At 38.9% G+C, this 22,203-nt stretch overlaps 1 protein-coding gene across 4 annotated transcripts in view; it reads left to right on the top strand.

Annotated features, from left to right (window-relative positions):
* ROBO1 (roundabout guidance receptor 1) overlaps positions 1 to 22,203 on the top strand; it is a 1,055,533-nt gene that overhangs the window by 681,351 nt on the left and 351,979 nt on the right. For all 4 annotated transcript variants that reach the window (XM_030580281.1, XM_030580292.1, XM_030580273.1 and 1 more), the window contains one exon: positions 4,983 to 5,309. In XM_030580281.1, the coding sequence (XP_030436141.1) occupies positions 4,983 to 5,309 (327 nt within the window). The remainder of the gene's footprint in view (positions 1 to 4,982; positions 5,310 to 22,203) is intronic.

Below are 22,203 nucleotides of genomic sequence, written 5' to 3'. Positions count from 1 at the left end.
AACATAATAAATATTGAAGGTGATATTATCTGAGACATAGTACCCAAAAGAGAATCTGTCTTTTCCTAACACATCCATATGACCCCTTTAAAGCAGGCAGTGTATACAGCACAAACCACTGTTTATACTAAAATCTTCACTAGAGCTGGGTGAAGTTTTTTGTCAGACTGTTTGTTTTTTTGTTTGCACTTTTTAGTAAAACAAACAGACTTGCATCAACTGAAACATTTTGCGAATTTGTGTCAAATGGTTTTCATAAAAAAAATGGGGGGGAGATTCTGGAAAAAAAAGTTTTTACAACAGAATATTTTGACTTTCCACTTGAAATTAATTTTCATTTTGAAATGTACTTATTTTTTATTCAAAAAATGAAACAAACTGTTAAAGAGTAAAATGAAATGATTTTACTTTTTCCTGGAAAAATTTGAAAATTTTCAACATGACTAATCCCGTGCTCAAAGTGAAAAGGAAGAGTATATTACAGAGCTACAACACTGAGTATCTTTGAGAGCTTCAGGATGATCGCTTGGGTGAGATCTGATGGACACAACCATTAGATATCTGGACTTCTGAAGGGAAAAAACAAAAAAACAAGCTTTTTAGTGATCCAAACCTCTCCAGGCTAGCTGACAATGATGATACCATGGGACTGGTTTACAGTTTCTTCAGTATAATCCTTTGTACTCTGTTCTCATCTATCCAAATTCCTCTGCACACTATTTGTTGCATAAAACACACAAGACACACAGCAGCAGTTCAGATCTGATCTTCTCAATGAAAAATAATGCTTCATTCAGAGTAAACACATTTTGCTTAAAATGCTCGGTTTATGAAACGGGAAGATTTAATTGGGCCAGCAGGAAATGTTTTTACAGGCACCTTCCTAAAGTCGGTTACATCAGGAGCTTTTTACAAGATTTGGGTGGATTGTCTCATGGATCTTTAGCTGGAAGAAAACATGTTTTCTTTATGCATCTTAAGTGAAGTTTCAGAATTTTTCTGGGAAGGTTTTAGATATGGTCTTGACTTAGAGCTGTTTCATGCTTCAAAGAACAATTTTTGGAGACATTAGGAGCATGGTGATATAGTGGTGTGTGCTGTAGGTGTTTGTTTTTGGCTGGGTGAGGGGAGTTTTGGGTCTGGGCTTGCAACTGGATAACAGTTTCTTGCTTTAATATCAAGAGTTTTCAGATTGGCTTACACTTAGGAAAGAAAAATATCTATTTTGTATTTCATATTTGTATATTTCATCAATAGATTTGATGGTGCATTAAGGAGAGAATAAAGGCAGTATTTGCTATAAGGAGCTTAACTGTATGTATCTAACCTTGTGATCTTTCTTTTGATTCTTCATATCTGTTTCCTCCAAGGTCTGAATTCTTGTAAAAACAGCTGTGGTACAATCTAATAAACTGTAAACATGATTTTTCATAATATTGTTCATATAACTAGCAGGGTGAAAACAATCAGTGTGGCACACTCTCTAATAGGAGGCATTCTGTTGACTTGGACTTGAATTATACCAGAGTAGGGAACACAAGTTTGTTAGTGCCTCTAACTACAGTACTGTCTGACTTGGAAAAAAAAAATGTAGCTCAGCTGTGCATTTATTACCAGATACAGTGTACAACTAATAGGTGCTGTACTTCTATTTTTACCAAATATTTTTGACGTGAAAATTACAGGATTGGTGCCCACTGTAAGATTTATGTTGATAATTGAAGCTGCTTCTACTCAATAAAACATAACTGGAGCTTAAGTAACAAGGGTAAAAGGGAAGAAAGATTAAAAAAAATAGCGTGTAGATACACAGAAAGAGTATAACTTGGTTGTCAAGGCCATTATATCCCCTCATGCAGTTGCCACTAAATTTGTTGTTAATGCTCACTATGTGTCAGTCAACTACTCGTACAACTTTTGTCCCCTTGTGCTTGAAGGAATTTTCCAGAAAAACACTACTTTATAAAGTGTCAGCATAGAAATCTGTTAATGGTCGGTTCTGTCATTTTAACTTTTCTACTATTACCCGTTGAACAAGTGTAAAGAGTGCATGGAAATTCCTGAAATTTCCTAAGAACTTGACTTCCCGTGAGATTCTTCCCCCCCCCCCCCATCCCAGTCCCCGACAGGAAATCAGAATGTCTCAATTTTCAAGCAAGTTTTGAGCCAGGGTTTGCACCGTTATTGTTTATGGTACTTGAAGGACAGTGCATAAGAGGGACATGGAATATATCTGGAGAGACTTGCTTGTTTTCTTGTTTCTTGGGCCTTATTGGTAGTGATAATAAATAAGGTTGAGTGCTTTTTTTTTTTTTAATTAGCTGACTAGTGTAATCCATTAAATGTAAAATAGGTAATGTACTCAAAATCTATGCAGCCTTTTGCCTTTTAAAAAATACTTGAAAATATAATACATTCAAATCCTTAAATTTAGCTTTTTTTTAGATCTTCTAAATGCTTTATAAGCATTACAGCTACCTTATTCTGATTCCTTACATCTATTTTTTCCCTTGAGGGATACAGGAGATATGAGTTCCTTTGCAAACAGACTAAAGTTCAGGGGTGAGATTCTTGCCCCCCGCCACCCCATTTTGGCTCGTCTATGCTAGGTAGAAGGTCTGGAGTGGTGTAAAGAGTCTCATGTTTTGGCTGGGGATGTGTATCAGGTGTGTGGGTGTAGCACTGTAGAGATTCTGGACAACATTGTGACCCATATAGCACCTCGAGGAGCATGTTATAATTTAGACAGACCAACACAGCTGTGTAAATTACACTTGTGTGTTTTGAGTTCAGAATTTGGATGGTGCAAAAATAACTTAAGGCCATCTTAACCCCAGGTCTTCCTGGTCTGAGAGTTCTGAGAGTATGTCTACACAGCAGTTAGACACCTGTGGCTGGCCAGTGCCAACTGACTTGGGCTCGCAGGCCTCTGGCTGTGAGCTGTTTATTAATGGTATAGACACTCGGCCTGGAGCCCAGGCTCTGGGACACCCCCACCTTGCAGGCTCCTAGAGCCTAGGTTCCAGCCCAAGCCTGAACGTCTACCCCACGGTTAGACTACTCAGACCAAGCCCTGTTATCACGAGTCAGCTGGCACAGGCCAGCCACATGGGTCTAATTGCAATGTAGACATTTCCCTAGTGTCGTGTTCAAAGCCACACAGTGATAAAACTGGATAAGAAGTCAGGGATTTTCTGACTTCCATTCTCTTTAAGGAATGAGAAAGATTCATCATATTTTTGTGCTTAGCCTTTGTATGTAAAAACTATGTAGAATAAATGTTGTTCTTATTTTTGTTGCCGAGGTTTCATAGATTTGGGAAGCTCTTTGGTTTTGGAGCAGAAATGAGTAGTTTGTGCTCACTTCTGCAGCCAAAGATCCTTTTATCCAGTTGGAATTTTCTGGTATAGTTAGACGCAACATATTTTTATATTTAATATTTTTAATTGATTTCTTAATTTGTAATGCTAATACAGATATATGTTCCGAATATGTTCTGTATGAACATACTATGGTGCCATTCATCAAAGGACCACAAAGCACTTTTGATTGGTGATTGAGTTGATATGTATTTATTGATCACAAGAGTTCATATAAAACTATCTTCTTGCATTGCATAAAAAGTGCAAATCTATTTTTAATGCAGACAGCCAAAGTCTCAGTCTTGGGATTGTGTGCTAACTGCTGGCTGATAAGTGTGAAATTTAATTTACAGAAATTAGCCTGAGGTGAGGAGGGTCTGAAATAAACATTGTATGTAAATTCTGCATTTTGCAGTTTTCTGTGTTTACATTGAAAGAAGCACTCTCTCTCTGGGATCCTCCTCTTCTAATTTTCCACACCACTTTCATGGTCCTGTAATTGGTGGTGAATACATCACATTTCTATATATTGTGTTTCATAGCCATTCAAAACACAGATTAATACTCTAATAATAGAGAATTTTGACATTTTAAATTTGAATGATCAAGAATTATTAACCCAGAGGCTAATTTTCACTTTGGTAAAGTTGTATATCAAGAAAGAGAGAAATAAAGAAAATTGTGAGAGGGGAATGCAGTCATGAATTTAAAAATCTGGAAACCTTTGTAGTTTTACATCTATACTGTAGGGTGGTTCATAAATTAATGTTATGTAGGGCTCTCTAATGTATGTTGTCCTGTTCTCCTGTGGTATATACCTGTTTAACAGGTGGTTATGATTGCTCCTAGCCATATGAGCATGTGCAGTGAGAGTCTGAATTATGTCATCCTCTTTAAGAGTTGCTTGTTAGTTCACAACTTTCAGTTCTTTTGGGCCAGGTGGTGGAATAGTTCCCAGAGTGGGTGATCTAGAGAATGAGGAAATAAACACTCCAGTACTGTAATGAGTTGCAGTGTAGTCCTTACTGACATTCTATGCCAGGAAAACTACAGAGAAGGTAAAGTTTTTGAGGTATTTTCATTCCATGACAATCCAGTTTCCCAGTTTCTCATGCTCCCAGTGCACTGCCTAGTCAGTGTCCAAAGCAGTTTACAGTACAAGTTAAAGAAAGTAACTTTGAGGTCAGAAGATGTTACTTACCCTTGCATAAACCAGACGATATCCAGCTTGCCAGTCAGGTCATCTTCAAATCTACTTCACATGCCTAGAGTGGCACAACTCTATAGATACCAGGGGAGTCTTGGTAAAGAGGTTTTTCATCTTTGTACTGTAAAATAGTAGGTCTGAGTTAATAACTTAGTAGTTCCATTAAATTAATAAGATATCGGAAGATTATTTGACCAGTGCCGTCTTTACTTGCTCAGTTATGGGAAAGCACTTGCATACTGAAATCTATAAAAATTTGATCTAAATTTAAGTTATTCATCACCATCTTTACTATAATATCTGGACACTGTGGATTAACAGTCAAATTGTCATCTTACAAAATGCTGGGTTCCATTCAGTGAGTGTATATAATCACGATCCAATAAGAAAACTTTGGTTTCTTTATCTTTTAGGCTCCCGTCTCCGTCAAGAAGATTTCCCACCCCGAATTGTTGAGCACCCTTCTGATCTAATTGTTTCAAAAGGAGAACCAGCAACTTTGAACTGTAAGGCAGAAGGCAGGCCAATCCCAACTATTGAGTGGTATAAAGGGGGTGAAAGAGTTGAAACTGACAAAGATGACCCTCGCTCCCATCGGATGTTGCTGCCCAGCGGATCTTTATTTTTCTTACGCATAGTACATGGACGCAAAAGTAGACCAGATGAAGGAGTCTATGTCTGTGTTGCAAGGAATTACCTTGGTGAAGCTGTGAGTCATAATTCATCGCTGGAAGTAGCAAGTAAGTAAAGCTTTTTCACGTTTTACAAAGTCTCTTGTCTTGATGTTGGCTATTACTGTGGAAATTTAAGAGAAAAATATTAACTTCTCTGAGACAAACAATTGTTTTAAAATAAAGGTAGGAACTATGTAGTTGAATTTACTGTACTACGTACAAATATATGGGAAGGAAACACAGACATTTTGAAGATTTGGACTTGCTGGCCAGATGCTGCTCTATTTTTCTATGAAGTTCTGGTTCTTTGTTGGCTGTTGAATGTTGCATATCTCATTCAAAGATTGATACTTTTTTCCACCACATGTCATATCAAATGCAGTTTACTATTACTGGTGATAGAGTAAAGATTTGATGTAACACTGCACAGGTGCAAAGTGTTGTGTATATAAATATAAGGCAAAAAATTATTTAGCATGACTGGGTGCACAAGAGTCCTGCTCAAGTGAGTTCTGGTGTGTGGCCAGTCAACTTCCTCTGGCTAATAGCAGGCATATGCCAAAGACCGGAGCAGATAGGTATGTTGTTCATTTACATTTCATCACACACTTGTCCCTCAAACATGCCCCTTTTCTGTTTTCTGCTCTGAAGAACAGAGTTAAAAGTGAGTGTGCAAGAATCCTGAGACTTAGTGAGAAGGACTATACCTAAGTCAGAAATTTCAAGCTCAGTTATTTAGATGCTGAAAGTCAGATTTCAGAACCTAAATAAGAGTTCTGATAGCCACGACGCCTATAAAAGTCTATGGAAATTGTTGTTGCTTAACAGTCCTGGAAGTCGGGCCCCTTTTTTTTGGGTCCTAATGCCCATGCTTAGTCTCCACTCTCGTTTTCACAGGAGCAGAAGGTGGTTCTGCTTCCTGCTGTACACTCTTCTGGGTCTTGAAGGTCAAGTCCCATATTTGAAACATCTAAGACATTCTATTATAGGCCATTTTTATGTGTTTTTATTGCTGAATTACAATGATTATACCACCTGAGTACTGATGGAAGCGCAGCATATGCCTACACTCATACAGCCTTGATTATATAGTGTATATTTTGTCATAACATTGAAATGAATTAATCTACCAGATCAGACCTGAAATCCCTTCGTGAGAAAAGATAAGAATTTGGCTCAGTAACTAATCCAAAGTTCTTGAAACTGCTTTAAAACACATTTGTTGTCTAGTTCAATGGTCTTTTGTAAAGAGTTGAATAGCTCTAGCATTAAGCGCTTTATTGCAGGGCTTTGGAGCTGGGCTCCGGCTCTGCTCCAGCTCCAGGCAAAAACCTGCAGCTCTACTGCTCTGGAGCTGCTCCGCACTCCAGCTCCAGGCACCGCTCCAAAGCCCTGCTTTATTGAAATCGAGTTCTCTTGACCTCCAATTTACTATTACTTACGGTACAATATAGTTCATAAATGTTTGAATGTGTTTGAAACATTTTTGTGTGTGTTGCAAAGGATATCTGTAATGTGTGAGGCATTCAATTAAAAATCAGCAGTTTATTTGGTTAATAACATACAATATAGTATCTTTTTAATAACTTCTTAAAATGCACATGGTGTTAAGGCCACTATATCTTGTGTATGTAAAATGTATATGTATATTCATCCCACAATTTCCCATTTAAAGTCTAGGAACTAGAGTTAGGCCTATTTTGGTGGAGCAGTGTTGCTGCTGCCAATTCACTTGGAGTTTCTAAATGGCTGCACCACAACTAAAGGAGGGGCAGAATTTGGGCTTACCCAAAGAAAGACAGCTCTGCTTTGTCGTTGGGAGGGAGAGAGGAAGAAGGTCAGAAACTGCTGTAAAAGGTGCTTGGTGATCAACTTTGCAGCAATGACTCACTCACCCGCCCCACTCCCAGGAATGTACATAAAGGTACAAAACCTGGGTGGGGCAAGTCTCTATGTGAAAGCAGCAAGGAAGCCAACACACACCTTCCCTCCCCTAGCAGCCGGCAAGTGGAGGCAAATGGCAGGCTGGGTTAGGACCTGCTGTGGGTGTTACGCTAGTCGCCCTTTTTAAGGGGGGGCTGGAAAGGAATTTTTCCCACACCAACAGAATTGGCTGCGGTGGAGTGTGTTTTTTTTCGCTTTCCTCACAGTGGGTTTGAGACTGGACCTTTTCTGGTGAATAGAAAAGGTGGCAGGCCATATGTCACAACTTACTTTGTAAGGTTGGGAGGATGTTCAGTGCAGGTCCTCCATAGGGAGGGCAACCAGTGACCAGATAAATGGCCTGGTAAAGGACTTAAAAGGAGGTACTGGATAAAGAAACAGAAGGGGAGAGGGGGTTCAGGGACTCCCCATAACCAGTACATTAGGGAGCCAACCTTCCCCCCCGCCAAAGCCCGTCTTAAGCCTCTTGCGAGGCTAGTGGTTGGTAAGGTCTAAGCCATGGGTCAGCTGGCGGACCTGGATGAAACAAAGGAGGGCTGGTGAAAGCAACAGAGAATTGCTTTGAATAAGCATGGATTTGCCTGCACTGTACACTTCATCTGCCGGGTAGTCCCAGACATCTATATAATAAAGTTGCGGCCTGATTAAAACCCATAACATTAAACTTGTCTTTCTTGCGGTATACCCAGACAATGTGTTTGTGACTCCGTATCTCAAGTCATCTTGATTAGATTGCAGGGAGAATCTTCATGACAGGGTCTGAACTTGTATGCAAAACATTTAGTGCCACCATAAGGTTTTTCAAGTGTCTTAATTCTTGAGACAGAGATAAAAGACAAGTATCTTTTGAAAGAGCTTCACGTACACCTCTATGTTGATATAACACTGTCCTTGGGAGCCAAAAAATCTTACCGCGATATAGATGAAACCGTGTTATATTGAACTTGCTTTGATCCACCGGAGTGTGCAGCCCCGCTGCCCTGGAGCACTGCTTTACTGTGTTATATCCAAATTTGTGTTATATCGGGTGGTGGTATATTGAGGTAGGGGTGTATTTGCCACAGAACAGTAGCATAACATTAACTACCAATCCAATACCAATCACACTCGTATTGGCAATCTCAGAGCTGTGAAATGTGAGTTGAGATTTGCTGAGACTTGATTGTTGTTAAAGTTGACATTACACTTAAAAGGGAAAAATCACTAGTACGGGTGTTAGGAAATGAAATTTTTAGCATTGGTAACATGGTATTTAAAAAGATGTTTAACAGAACAAGCAATGATCTGAAAATGCAAAACCAGTGAAGCATTTTAAATAGCACTGAAAAGGTAAAGAATCAGATATTCTTGGAAACAAGGAAGTAATTGAAGGCTGCTGGAATAAATGTACATTAAATTTAACATCTGTGAAACATAGATATAACACTATATCATTATAAACTCACAGTGGTCAAAGAGAAAACACTGTTTTGGTTCACTTGTCACTGCATCCTCTTTCAGTATTATAATGTGCAATTGCTACTTTAAAAATCCTTACATTTTAGTTTCGTCTTTGCATGTTTACACAATAAAATTGCCTTTATTTGATGTGCATTTAAGAAACACAAAAGAACACTTTAGCATATTCATTTGGTTATGCTTTAATGCTACACAGTCAATTTAACTGAAAGACATTGGTAAAAAAAATAGTGGGGGAACAAAAGCTTTTATGCACTGTAACTCGTAGGTATGACTGGAAGAGACTCTTGTCTATGGCAGTAACTTGCATTTTATAAAGCACTTCCTTTTTCAGCAGTTCCGATTGTCACAACTTTATTTAGATTTCAGTCCTTAGTATCCTATGAATTTGTAGCCTACGCTTCAGATCAGCAAAGAGTCTATTTACTTTTCCAATAAACATTAAAAACAAATTTTTAGTGTTGCCTAAAAACCACGTTTTCAAAACCAATTCACTCTTAATCTTTTGAGATAGGACAATTAATCAAGGAAATTTAGTTTTTGTTTTTACAAAACTAATGGAGATATTACTAATTATTTTCTTTGTTCTATGATACATATACGTTTTAGAGAGTCTACAAAAGAAGTAGTTAGTGCAATATATCAAAAACTCAATACAATCTTCTGGAATGTGAAGTGTTAACATTAAAGGTTCTTTTTTTTAATTTTACTAATATATTTTTAGGTACATATAAAATTTTATTCTATGTATCAGATTTGACAGCCTGAGAAACTAAAATTCTCCTTATCTATAGAACATGTAGAATATGAGGAAGCAGGAATGTGCAAGCTTTCTCATCTTCTACTTCCCACTCCCCAGTAGGCCCATCAAAAGGGCTAGATATGTAATGTTATCCAAAATATGCTGTATCTATATCTTTATTTATCCCCCACTGAGGTCTATCTTTTAGCTAGCCAGGGCTATTTGTCCCTTGGTGAATAGCATCGATCTAGCACTAATAACTATTTGGTATCTTCAGTAAACTGAATCAAGAAAACCATTTCCCTCACTACAATCTCTGCCTCTCGTGTTACTTTAAAATTATGAGCTTTATGCATTACATTGTTGGGCTTGCTTTCTGGTGTCCTTAGCATTGTTTATAAGTACTGTATTCTCTTATTTTCATATGATTTTCCTGTTATTGGCCCTTTTAAAACAAACAAAATAGCAACATGATCCCCAAGTGTGGCACTATGCATGTAATAAATGTATCTTCCAATATAGGGTCTCTTCCCTAAATACAGCATAGCATTGCTTATCTTATCCTGAGTCTCTTCTGTGTGATCAGGTTACAGGGTTGTGTTACTGACTTAGTCAAATCACAAGTCACTTGATATTTTTTTACACCAAAAGCTTAAAATCTATCAACCATTTTGATGAGCAGTAGTGCAAAACTCTAGAGACTTGTGGTACTGTCTCAGTTAGAGAAGTAGCTTTGTAACTTAATATTAAGTGATATAATTTTGATATAGTTTATTCACAAAGGAGGAATAGTATATATACCTAAATAAAATAGGAGCCATAGCCGAAGGTACAGTTACAAGACAGGTTAACAGGATATTGTTCCCACTTTCTGAAATGGAACCTTATGTATCTTTAGACTTTACTCACAGCTGAATGAGGCTTCTGTGTACTAGACCAACCAGTGAAGGTAATGGGAAAATCAGGCATGGGTAAACAGTCATCCTTCAAAGACTTTATACCACTACAAGTCTGTTTGCCTCTCTCTTCTTGACTTCCTGAACTCGGTCTTTTGATCACTGGAGACCTCCTTAAATTAGCTCAATGTTTTGTTTTTGAAGATTGTAACTGGTTTCGAATTACCACGTACCAGTGACACATTCCCTGGTGGTGAAAGGTCCTAAAGAATGTGATAAAGGGCATGTCCTTGTCAAGACTAAACAGGGTAATTCTTACTATAAATGTCAGTCTTTACAGGTAGGAGCACAGAGTTGATCAGTGTTTTGCTCCTCCAAATAAGTGGTCCAGACAAGAATCTGTCCATCACATAAACAACTTAGAAACAAAGGCTGTTTCTCACCCTAAAGGAAACAAAAGCTGTTTTGGAGATATGAGAGATGTTATCTGTCAACAAACCAGGAGTGTACTACAGCTGTTTTATGCTGTTGAGTCCCTGAAGCTTCTCTGATAAACAGATGCACTTGATCAAGATCAAATTCATTTATTTGGCATCTAATTGCACAGCAGACTGACTCAACAGTTATAGTGCAACCTGAGCCTGAGAAGGAGCCAGAATTTACCAATGTACATTGCCAAAGAGCCACAATAATATGTCAGCAGCTCCTCAGCAGCTACCTCCTAGCCATCAGCAGCCCCGCCAGTCAGCGCCTCCCCATCTTTCCTCCCAGCTCCCGATCAGCTGTCTTGTGGCATGCAAGAGGCTCGGGGCAGGTGCGAGGAAATGGCAGGCTCAGGGGAGGAGGTGGGAAGAGGTAGAGTGGGGGCAGGGCCTGTGGCAGAGCCAGGGGTTGAGCAGTGAGCACCCCCCAGCACATTGGAAAGTTGGCACCTGTAGCTCCAGCCCCGGAGTTGGTGCCTATACAAGGAGCCACATATTAACTTCTGAAGAGCCGCATGTGGCTCCGGAGCCACAGGTTGGCCATCCCTGCTATAGAAAAACAGGTCTGTGCAACCAGGCTTTCAAGTAAAGGTTTGTAAAGAGACAGTTTTTTCTAATAAATTGTATTTTTCTGCAAGTTATACTAACCATTACCTCTAACTTCTGTAACAATGTTTCTCGGCATTGCACAGCTAAGATTCTAAGCTATTGTGTATGTTGTTAGCTAATATATTTGTTTTTAGTTTAGAGCTGGATAGTAACCCAAATTTTCTTCACATTCAGTTCCCAGCAGTACCTATAAAGTTTTCTGGCTTCCCAGGATGTGACATCCTTCTTGAGAATACCTTCTTAGGATGGTGTTAACTTGAGAGATGATGTGATGTCTCTTCTAATCAGTCTTCCTAAGAGACTGATTAATTTATTTCAGCATAAGCTTTCGTGGGCTATAGCTCACTTCTTCAGATGCATCTGAAGAAGTGAGCTGTAGCCTACGAAAACTTATGCTGAAATAAATTTGTTGGTCTCTAAGGTGCTACAAGTACTCCTGTTGTTTTTGCGGATACAGACTAATGCGGCTGCTACTCTGAAACCTAAGAGACTGATGTCCTTCTTACAGCAATTACTTTGGGGATGGTACTTCAAAAATGACATGGAAAAAACATGGCTCACTTACCTTTGATTGGTAAGTTGTAACATAGTGATCATACCTGTTCTCACTGTAGGTTCAGCTCTGGAAATGCCGCAATCTCTGGGAGGTATTATATGCATTCTAATGGCCTTTGTATAGCAGCACTGTTCTAAAGCAGTAGCTGAAATTAATCAGCAAAATAGTTCCCATTTTGGAGAAGACTTTGTGGCCCATTGGTAAACTGGTAACTGACAGATCAGCACTTATTAAGCATGTTCATTTTAATTTAATGAATAAGTTAAATTTTACTTTGGGAAGAGTCTTGTTAAGTTGCTTTGCTCTGTAAATAACTAATCTGGTACCTAAACTGCATTGCAGTTGCATGGCACAATTATTTACTGAGTTGTATTTGAGAAGACTTTAGATTTTGTTTGCATTCTAAACTGGGAAAGCAGGACTCCTAATCAGGGCCGGTGCAAGGATGTTTCATGCCCTAGGCGAAACTTCTACCTTGTGCCCTGAGGCACCCCCCACCCCAGCTTACCCCTGCTCTGCGCACGAGCATGAGCACCCCGAGCACGCTGTGGCTGGTTCACTTCACTTCACTTCACAATCAGTTTAGGCGCCGCAAGCCTGGGAGGCAGGAGAAGCGAAGCAGCCATGGCGTGCTCGGGAAGGAGGCAGGGCAGGGGTGAGCTGGGGCAGAGAGTTCCCCTGTGTGCTACCCCCCCCAACTTGCAGGCGGCCCTCCCCGTGCTCCCCTGCCCCAGGTCCTTCCGCCTAAATGCCGGCGGTGACAAGGGCGGCCGAAGATGTGGCGCTGCAGTCGCTGCTGAAGAAAATGCTGCTCCCCAAATCCTAGTGCCCTATGGTTGCACCAGCCCTGCTCCTAATAACCTACAGCCTTCGTAACTTTTCTCAGAATATTACTTAAAATCTTCAATGTTAGAGTCTTATGGGTGGAAAAGATCTGAATAGAACTGGTTCCTTTCTTTCCTCCCAAAGTTTGAGACACAGGAAGAAGCAGATATCAAAAATTTTAGTGAAGCTATACCCACAAGTAATGGCATTAACAAAAGTTGCTTGAGGCAATACAGGTTTCATAGCACAGTTGTTGGTAATGCTTTTAAAAACATTGCCATCTATGCTGTATTTGCCTTGAAAGTAAGTGTTACTGCACAGCTGTAACAACAACTGAAATCCTGGGTTACTAGAAGCTGTCAACTTCTAAAGCATTTTTAAAATGGAATGTAATGTCATTTCAAATCGTACTTCCTGTGCAACAATGATAACACATTTGTTTGTGCCTGCTATTTGCAATACAGTATGTGTTGACTGTAGTTCAGGAAAGCAGAAGTGATTACATTAGCTTATCTTCATATAGCTTTGGGTTTTTTTAAAGTAATTTCCTTAGCCATTCTAGTCAATAGCAGAACATGTTATCATTGAGGGTTTGCGTCTTTAGTTCTAGCCTTTACCTCATTCACTTAGTTTTTGAGGGGAACAGAGAACCTTGTTTTGCTTTGCAATTAATTCTAACTCCTCCTCTCCCTCTCTCCCCAACATCCTATGTAATTTGGCAGCAGAATTACACTGGTAGTAATTAAAGCTGAATTAATTCTGGGAGCTTAGTACTATAAGGAAATCCCATCTAACTATCCTTGGCATAAAACAGTTATCCTAATGAAAATGGGAGAATTAATCAAAAACAGGGGAGCAACTAGCCATGGCTGGGGGAAAAACTAATTTCCTCAAAACTTACTGTTACATTTCTAAATGTAAATACATTATATACATAATTGAGTCATTATATTTACAGCCCTGAAACTTTGAGAGGTGATTATTGTACTCCAGAGAAATAAAACATTCTCCTTTCAGATATAAAGAGGTGTTGTTTATACACACACACATGCATAATTTAGTTCTGTTTAAAAAAAAAAAATAAGGAAAGTAAAACTCCAATAAAATCAAACTTTTTAATTAAATGTCTTTCTCAAATACTATTGTGGATTGATTATGGGTTAGGCCTAGCAAAAATGAACAAATGTTCTATAAATCAGGGAGTAATGACACATTTTTAAAATGTAGTTATTCACCATGATCTGTAAAATATCAATTGAGGGCCAAAGGATTTTGGGGAGAAAAGTTTGCCCTACCCTTTTCTACTATGGAATTTAATTCCCTTCATTTCCCACTCCCCCCATCACACTTGAGGAGCTGTTCCTTTACATCTTTAATGGCAAACTCAGCAAAGAGGGGTCTAGAGTAGGTTCCATGAGTGAAGCTCTACATTGAACTAGAAAGACAATGTAGTTTTATTCTGATACTTGTTTTCCTTTTCCCAGTAACATTCCCAATTCAGTGTTGGGAAAAGTTGACTTTCTGTGATTCTTCCCTGTTGTCAGTTGCCATGGTGTATAAATCTCTACCCTCCAGAAGAATTTCAGTTTGAGACCACAGCATGGTGGAATGATAGAATCAGTGCTTCACTAAAATGAAATTTAGCACAGAATGTGTCAAAGTACAGCTCAGCCCATTCATTTATGGACAAGAAAGTGAAGTTGACTGCAGATTCAGAAAGAAGTCAAAGCTGTAGTTGAAATATAACCACTAAAATGTATCCAAACTCATGCAATTTTCTGGAATGATACAATTTCAGAAGTAAATCATGTTTAATCTGTCCTCAAAAGGACAAGTTCTGTGTGAATCAGCTAATGTATAGTCTTTGTGGATCTGGGATAAGACACAAGAGCACGCTTGAAAGATTTAAAAACACGATTGACCATATACCTAGTATTGGCATTTTACGATCTTGAGAGCTGGTAGCTACGCCAGTTACATAGATATGTTTGGAGGCTCATATTCTATCTTTCCAAATGGCTTTCAGATTTTGAGACCAGAGATGTCTAAAACAGAGAGAGCATGTTTGGTAAGCTTGTCAAGTTCAACTTGCTGCTACTTCCTAATGCTATGAGCAGCAATAGAGACAGCCACTGTAGTTCTTTGTGGAGAAGCAAGATCCAAAAAAAAATGGTAACTGAGGAGGGCTACAGCAGCAAAGACCTCCTTTTTCCTCTTCCTCTTCCACATCTTTGTTGCAGGTAGAGGCCACTGGGGACTGGGGAGAGGGGACAAGGAGGAGAAGTGCCTGATGAGAGTTGGTTGGGACATTTTCAACAAAACATTTTTTTGTTAGAAAAGCCAATTCAGCAAAACCAAAACTTCTTATGGAAATGTATAGTTTTTCAAAGAAAATTTTTCATTGGGAAGGTTTCTAAGGTTCAGGAGTGAATTTCTTGTGAAAATGAGAGAGATTTACCTCAGAATAGGCAATAGCCTGTTGGTTAGGGCACTTGTCTGAAGCAGGTGAGACGCAGGGTCTTGAGCCAACATATGAGGTGTATGCCCCAAATACTGGATGATTCCATTGTTCTGGGGTTGGGATATACCTTTTTTGGACCAAATTTTTTTTTCTAAAGGTCTCGGTTTTGTCCCATTACAGGAGATTTTTTTTGAAAGATGGAAAGCCTGTCTATGTGACAGACACCTTTACCTCTTGCAGAAGGCCTTGGATAGGGAAAGCAAAAATGTCTTTCCCCCTTGAAGGAGCGATAGGTGTGGTCTGGCTTCATATTTATCAAACACTTCCAAGACAGAGGCTGATACAACAGATGGAGTCCTAAAGCATGGTTCACAGACAGCACTCGGATAAAAATTCCAGAACCCTCTCCTTCCTAGCATCTAAGGTCAACAGCAGGCTGACTTCTCTTGGATATTGCTGGTAGGCTTCCTGATCCCAAGGAGCTCTTTTATATCTATCATTAGTTAATAGCTATGTGGTAAATTTTTAAAGCCCTGCCTCACAGCATGTCACTTTAGGCAGAGCTTTGGGGCTAGATCTTCAGAATCACAGATCTCTGAAATTTTTCAGAAACAGCCATCTGCTGAACCCATGGGGACGGGGGGTGGGTAGGGGGAAAGAGGCGCGCGCGCACACACACACACACACACACACACACACACACACACACACACACACACACACACACACACACACACCCCTTTTTGATCATGTACCAATTTCTGTGCCACTTTTACCATTCCATTGTATGTGAGAAGTTACTGACAAAGGTTATGAAGGGCTAGATGAGCAAAATGCTGCCTTTCTGGTCCTCACCATTGATTATCTAGACCCTAGTTCCTCTCAATCCTACATTTTCTAATATGTTTTCCTACAGTGCTGAGAAATCGGCATGTTAACCCATATTTAGGAAGATAATTATGTTAAGCTAACATGACTGAAAAACACATTCTTTTTGCCTGTCAAAATGAGGACATAGGTTTTGATCAATATTTACAGGAATGGTATTTTTATAAGTCATTATTCATCTCAAAGAGAACTAGGTGTTTAAAATAGAAAATAATCTGTGTTTATTGTCTCTAGACTATAAAAATTCCTGAAACAAAACTGCACTGGTTATAAAGTTTTGCATCTTTGTGTCTGTGTAATGTTCAGATGACCATCCCCTGACCAAACTTGGATCCAGTATGTAAATTGATTTCAGCTGACTGCATTGAATTTGAAAGAAATTTTAATATGGAAACTGCCTCTGCTCCTCTCCCCATGGTAGTAGATGCTTCACTACGTCATGTGTTAAGCAGTGCATAGTCAGCATATGGCTCTTTCTCTCCTATTTAAACCCTTTCCTCCTGGGAAAGGGAAATTCCCCTCAGACCAGACAGACATCTGCTGACTCTCTCTCCTACCAGCAAAGCCACAGAAAAGATATCTTTCCTGTGATTAAAAGAAATACGTCTGGAGGCTTTTAGTTTTCATTCAATTAATCAAAGATTAAACCCATGTGGACTCTGAACTGAGCTTCTTTATGCTTTCTCTAGTGCCGCTGATTGGAACTCTCCTGCATATGTTTTGACTGAAATTTAAGGTTTTACTCACATAAATGTTTTTTAATGCAAAACTAATGTGTCTTCATCAGGAACAAGAAAAAAAGTTTAATAATAAGTAGAAAATAGAGTATAAAATATTACAACTGAGTTTCCTTTCACATTAACTCATAACTTGAGGTGCATATTTTAATTAAAAAATAAAATGAAAGGTAATAGTGTGCAGTGCTATATACTTTGTCAAGTCCATGTTTCTCCACAAAAGCCTTATGGATATATAAGAGGCCCCCAGTTTAAAGCCATAAGCGACCAGCAGCTCATTTAGTCTTACCTTCTGTATATCTAATCCATATATTTCCATTGGTAAATCATTTAAAAAATAGTGCTACTATGCATTATAAACATTATTTACACTAAGAATGTCAGTAGCTTCTACCTTAATTCCTCATTCCAATGATATACTGCAGATGAAACATTAGATGAATGTTTCAATCTTGTAGGTTTTTCTCCTACCTCAAAAAGTGAGTTATTTTTCTTCCTAATGTTTATAAAAAAAAATGTTGACTGGAAAAAGTCATTAAGAGCAGTATCGCAAAAATTAAACATTCTCTGAATACTAGTGAGTCTATTTATACAGACTATTTATCTGAAGATAATTCCACTAATAAAACTGGAGCCAACCAAATTAGTTCTTTGTTATAGTCTGTGGCATGGTTTTGAAACAGCAGAGACCCTACTGATAACTTGACTTTCCAAAGGTATTTGTACACAGCTGTGCTTTCTCTTGCAGTGTTCTGACTAATTATTCTATGTTTGGGTAATGTATTGATTGATTTTTCATGTATTTAAAATATAGTAGCCTATCTAAAGCATAAAGAACTACCCTTAGATAAATATCCATCCAACAAGCTTTTTTTTCCCCTGACAGCATATTTGATAGTCTAGCAAAGATTTTGAAGGTGGATTTTCATGGAACCTTTTATTTCTAAGGAACTATCAGATCTCTAGTTTTTATGCATTATTTTTAGGCTGTGCTCCTACTGCTGACTTTGACATCATCCCTCATCCTTTTGTGTATCAAAAATTTCTGCTGAAGTCAGTGGTAGTTGTGCGCGTGCACAGAATGTACACAGAATGTATCTTGGGGATGGAAGTAGTATAAGACCATAGATAGTAGGATGAGACCCTTAATGGAAAGATAAGAAAATTGTTTGTTAAGGTATGGTCCCTCAAGATGCATTTAAAAAGAAAACAAAATAATCCTAAAAAACTTGAATCAACAGATGTGCTGTTATGTTTTGTGTGTGTGTGTGTGTGTGTGTGTGTGTGTGTGTGTGTGTGTGTGTGTGTGTGTGTGTGTGTGTGTAAAATCCTCATTAAAGATAATTGGGTTTTATGATCGTGCTTTTTTAAAGGGAATAACCCCTGTTTTCTAGAAAAATATATTATGCAATGTATGCAGATGACTTGTGTATGAAAAAAGTAAAATCTGAAAATAAATATACTTTTTTATTAATTAGCTTGCTATTGCAAAAGGGAATTAATTTTACAGTGAATATATATCTCTTTTCTTTTTAATAATAGAGGGCCAGGTCTAACATCCATTGATGTCATTGGCAAAATTCATACATTCATTGGAGAATATTTTACAGATCATTTTGTTTTCTGATTCCAAGGGAGTGTTTTGGATATTTGGGTATCGTCCATTTACTCATAGATTTGAAGTCACAAGGAACCATCATGATCTAGTCTGACCTCCTGCACATCGCAGGCCACATACCCTCACCCACCCACTCCTGTAATAGACCCCTAGTCTCTGGCTGAGTTACTGAAGTCTGCAAATCATGATTTAAAGACTTTTTAAGTTACAGAGAATTCACCATTTACACTAGTTTAAACCTGCAAGTGACCCATGCTCCATGCTGCAGAGGAAGGTGATCCCCTCCTCCCCCCCAACATCTCTTCCATTCTGATCTGGGGGAAAATGCCTTCCTGGCCCCAAATATGGCAATCAGTTAGACCCTGAGCATGTTGGAAAGACCTGCCAGGAAGGTATCAGTTAGGTTTTATGCCCCCACTGCTCCCCTTGGAAGACTGTTCCAGAACTTCATTCCTCTGATGGTTAGAAACCTTCATCTGATTTCAAGCATAAACTTGCTGATGGCCAGTTTATATCCATTTATTCTTGTGCCGACATTGGCTCTTAACTTAAATAACTGTGAACCTTAGGTTTACAGTACAGCCTGTACGTGCTAATGAAGTGTTTTTTTCCAATGGTAATTCAGTGGTATTCAGAGAGCATTGTTCCTGCTGAAAAATTTTCCATAAGATTGTGTAAAGAACGGTCACGTTTTCTGCTAACGCTAAATGCCTTGTGTTAAACAATTTTATTTTTGTTTTTTTGAGACATTAGATAATTGAAATGGCAGTTTGATGTTCTGTCTAAATATCTTCAAGAATCCTCAGCATTAATCTCATTGGCTCAGGGATTTGACTGTGTGTTTTGTAGAACACCTAGCGCAACAGGGCAAAAGACCGATTAGCAAAAGAGCTAGTATAGCATTCGGAACCAGAAGTGCCACTTCTCTAACAGTGTGCTTTAGCCCATACCCGGTAGGTAGTTTTGAAGGAGTGACAGGAACGTTAACACTTTATGCTCAATGAATCATTGCACACTCTTCTGATACTGACAAAAATAAATTGCGCCTTTCGGGTTTATGTTGCACTTTGATTTGTGTAGCACCTTCTATTTAAAATTCTTAAAGTAGTTTAGAAATGCTTTCTTGAGGTGGGAAAGTCTTATTCCTCCTTTCAATAGAGAGAGAAATTGAGATAGAGAGAAGTTAATTTATGTGCTCAGGGGTCACATAGGAAGTTTGGTAGAACTGGAAATAGAATACACAACTGTTTGGTTCCAACTCCTTTGCTTTACCATAAGACTGTTCTTCCTCCTTATGCTTAAAGAAAATTTAAAATGTTTTTACAGCTACTTTTAGCACTAATTGAAAGTTATATGCAACACCCTTTGAAATGGTCACAAAAGCAGGTTGATCTCATTCCCTTTGGGTGGTGTTGGGAGGCAAAATCAGTTTTCTTATAATTTCAGTTTCTCGTACTAGTCACCGCTTTAGTCATTTTTTTTTTAACTCATGGGTATTTCTGTCCGCTCCTGTGGAATAGAGGCATAGTTTCAAAATGGAAGAGATACAAAACTACAGTCGTTATTACAACTTTAAAATGGAGAAACAAATACAACTCTAGTATTGTCATTTTTGTAATATTTAAGCCTAAGAGAAGAATATTCCTCCTCATCCTGATCTTAATTAAGACAAAAAAGAAACCCATCCTAAACCAAACTTCTATGTAGAATAATGGATAAGCATAGGGAGAGTCTTTCCAGAGCAGAACAATCAAAATTTAAAGGTGAAAAACTAATTTGCCTTTCTTTTTGTGATGGTTGTAGTGCTCTGGCTGTAACTTATAGAAGGTAGTGAGCAGTGACCATTGTCTCCCAAACACATAAATGGGGTAATTATATAGTAAACAGATTTAAAAAATAGTCACAGAAGTGAAAGGCTGGCTCAGGTTGGGGACGTGATGGTGGTTCTTCACTACTCGTAAAATTTGCAGATGACATACAAATCAGTAGGAATGGTAAAAAATGATGGGGACAGTTCAGGTATACAGGCTGACCTGCATCACTTGCTAAGATGCCCTTATTTGGGAAAATGTGTTTTTAATACAGCCAAATGCAAGGACATACATCTAGAAACAAGGAATGTAGATCACATTTACAAGATTTTGGGACTCTGCCCAGGGGTGACTCTGTTTTTTGCCACCCCAAGCACAGCAATGAGGCAATTTTTGGCGCCGTTTCTGTGGGAGGTCCGCCGGTCACGCGGATTTGGCGGCGTTTCTGTGAGTGATCTGCAGGTCCCATGCCTTCCGCATACCCACCACCAAATTACCGCCGAAGCCGTGGGACTAGCGGACCTCCCGCAGAAAAGCCGCCGAAGGGTCCCTGACTGCCATTCTCACGATGGCCGGCATGCCTCCTTGCCGCTCCAGGCACACGCTTGCTTGACTTTGGAGTTAGTAGTTTTGAACACGAGCCATCAGTGCGCTCCTGTTGCTGAGGGCAAACTCAGTTCTCAGGACTATGAGCAGGGGATTATCAAGGAGGAGGTGGCATTAAGGTATGTAGCATTAGTGAGATTGGAATAATGTGTCCAGTTCTGGTGTCCATGTTTAAAAAAAGAATGTTGATAAATTAAAAAATGTTCAGAAGAGAAGTACAAGAACGATTAAAGGTTTGGAAAACATGCCTTTGTAGTGAGCAACTTAAGAATCTCAATGGATTTAGTACCTCCAACAAAAGCTTTTAAGAGGTAACTTGAACACTGACTACAAGTACCTATCCAGGGAAGAGATTTCTGATAGTAGGTGGATCTTTAATCTAGCAGAAAAAGTCATGAGATCCAGTGGCTAGAAGTTGAAGCTAGAAAAACTGGGACTAGAAATCAGGTGCAGATTTTTAACAGAGCGATTAACAACTGAAAATTTTTACCTGTGAATATGGAAGATTCTCCGTCACTTGAAGTCTTTAACCTGGATATCTTTCTAAAATAGATGCCATATCTCACACAACAGTTATAGGCCACATGCAGAAAGTATTGGGTGATGTTCTATGGCCTGTGTTACTAGATGGTCATAATGATCCCTTCCAGCCTTAAAATCTATTACTCCTGAAAGGGAAGCAGGCCAGAGCCAAGTCCCAAAACTTCCTTGCTAAAACCCTCAGTATCCATCTAACCCCACACCCCCAGCCACTCCATTGTGCAGCAAAGTGAGATGCTGTGAAGCTACAGGCTGCAGGAATTACTGTCCTGGTGTGTTGGCATAGAAATGGTAATTTCTAGGGGAAACCTCTGGTACTAAAGGTATCTTTAAAAAAAAGACACAATTTCTTGTCTGATCTTAGAGGCACAAGAGTGCTTTGTTTCTGTCTGTGTCCACAGTGATAAAAGCTCGGGATCCCACTGCTAGACTAGATAATTCTCTGCCCTCCAAAAAAAATTCTTCTGTGAAGATTCACACTTTTCCAAATGGAGACAAACCTGGAAGGAAGAAAATTGCCAGAGATAAAATAAGATAATCTTTTTTACGAGGGCAAAGGAATCCCTTGCAAAAAGCTGTCTCCTAGATGACAGTAGAGGAAATGCCCACTCTCTCATTCCAGAAGGGGGAGAGACTGAAGGGAGGGTGCTGTTGATTCAGCAAATATGTGAACAGAGAGAGCATTCAGTTCCATTTAATAATTACATAAAAGGAACTCCATCTTCTTTTTGCAGGTTGAGCAGAAATAACTTTTGTCAAGAGCAGTGGATCCATCCTAGCGGATTTT

Source organism: Gopherus evgoodei, chromosome 1, assembly GCF_007399415.2.
Source record: "Gopherus evgoodei ecotype Sinaloan lineage chromosome 1, rGopEvg1_v1.p, whole genome shotgun sequence".
Taxonomy (NCBI): domain Eukaryota; kingdom Metazoa; phylum Chordata; order Testudines; family Testudinidae; genus Gopherus; species Gopherus evgoodei.
Note: the sequence above shows the minus strand (reverse complement) of the source record. Positions and strands in the feature narration are given on the sequence as shown.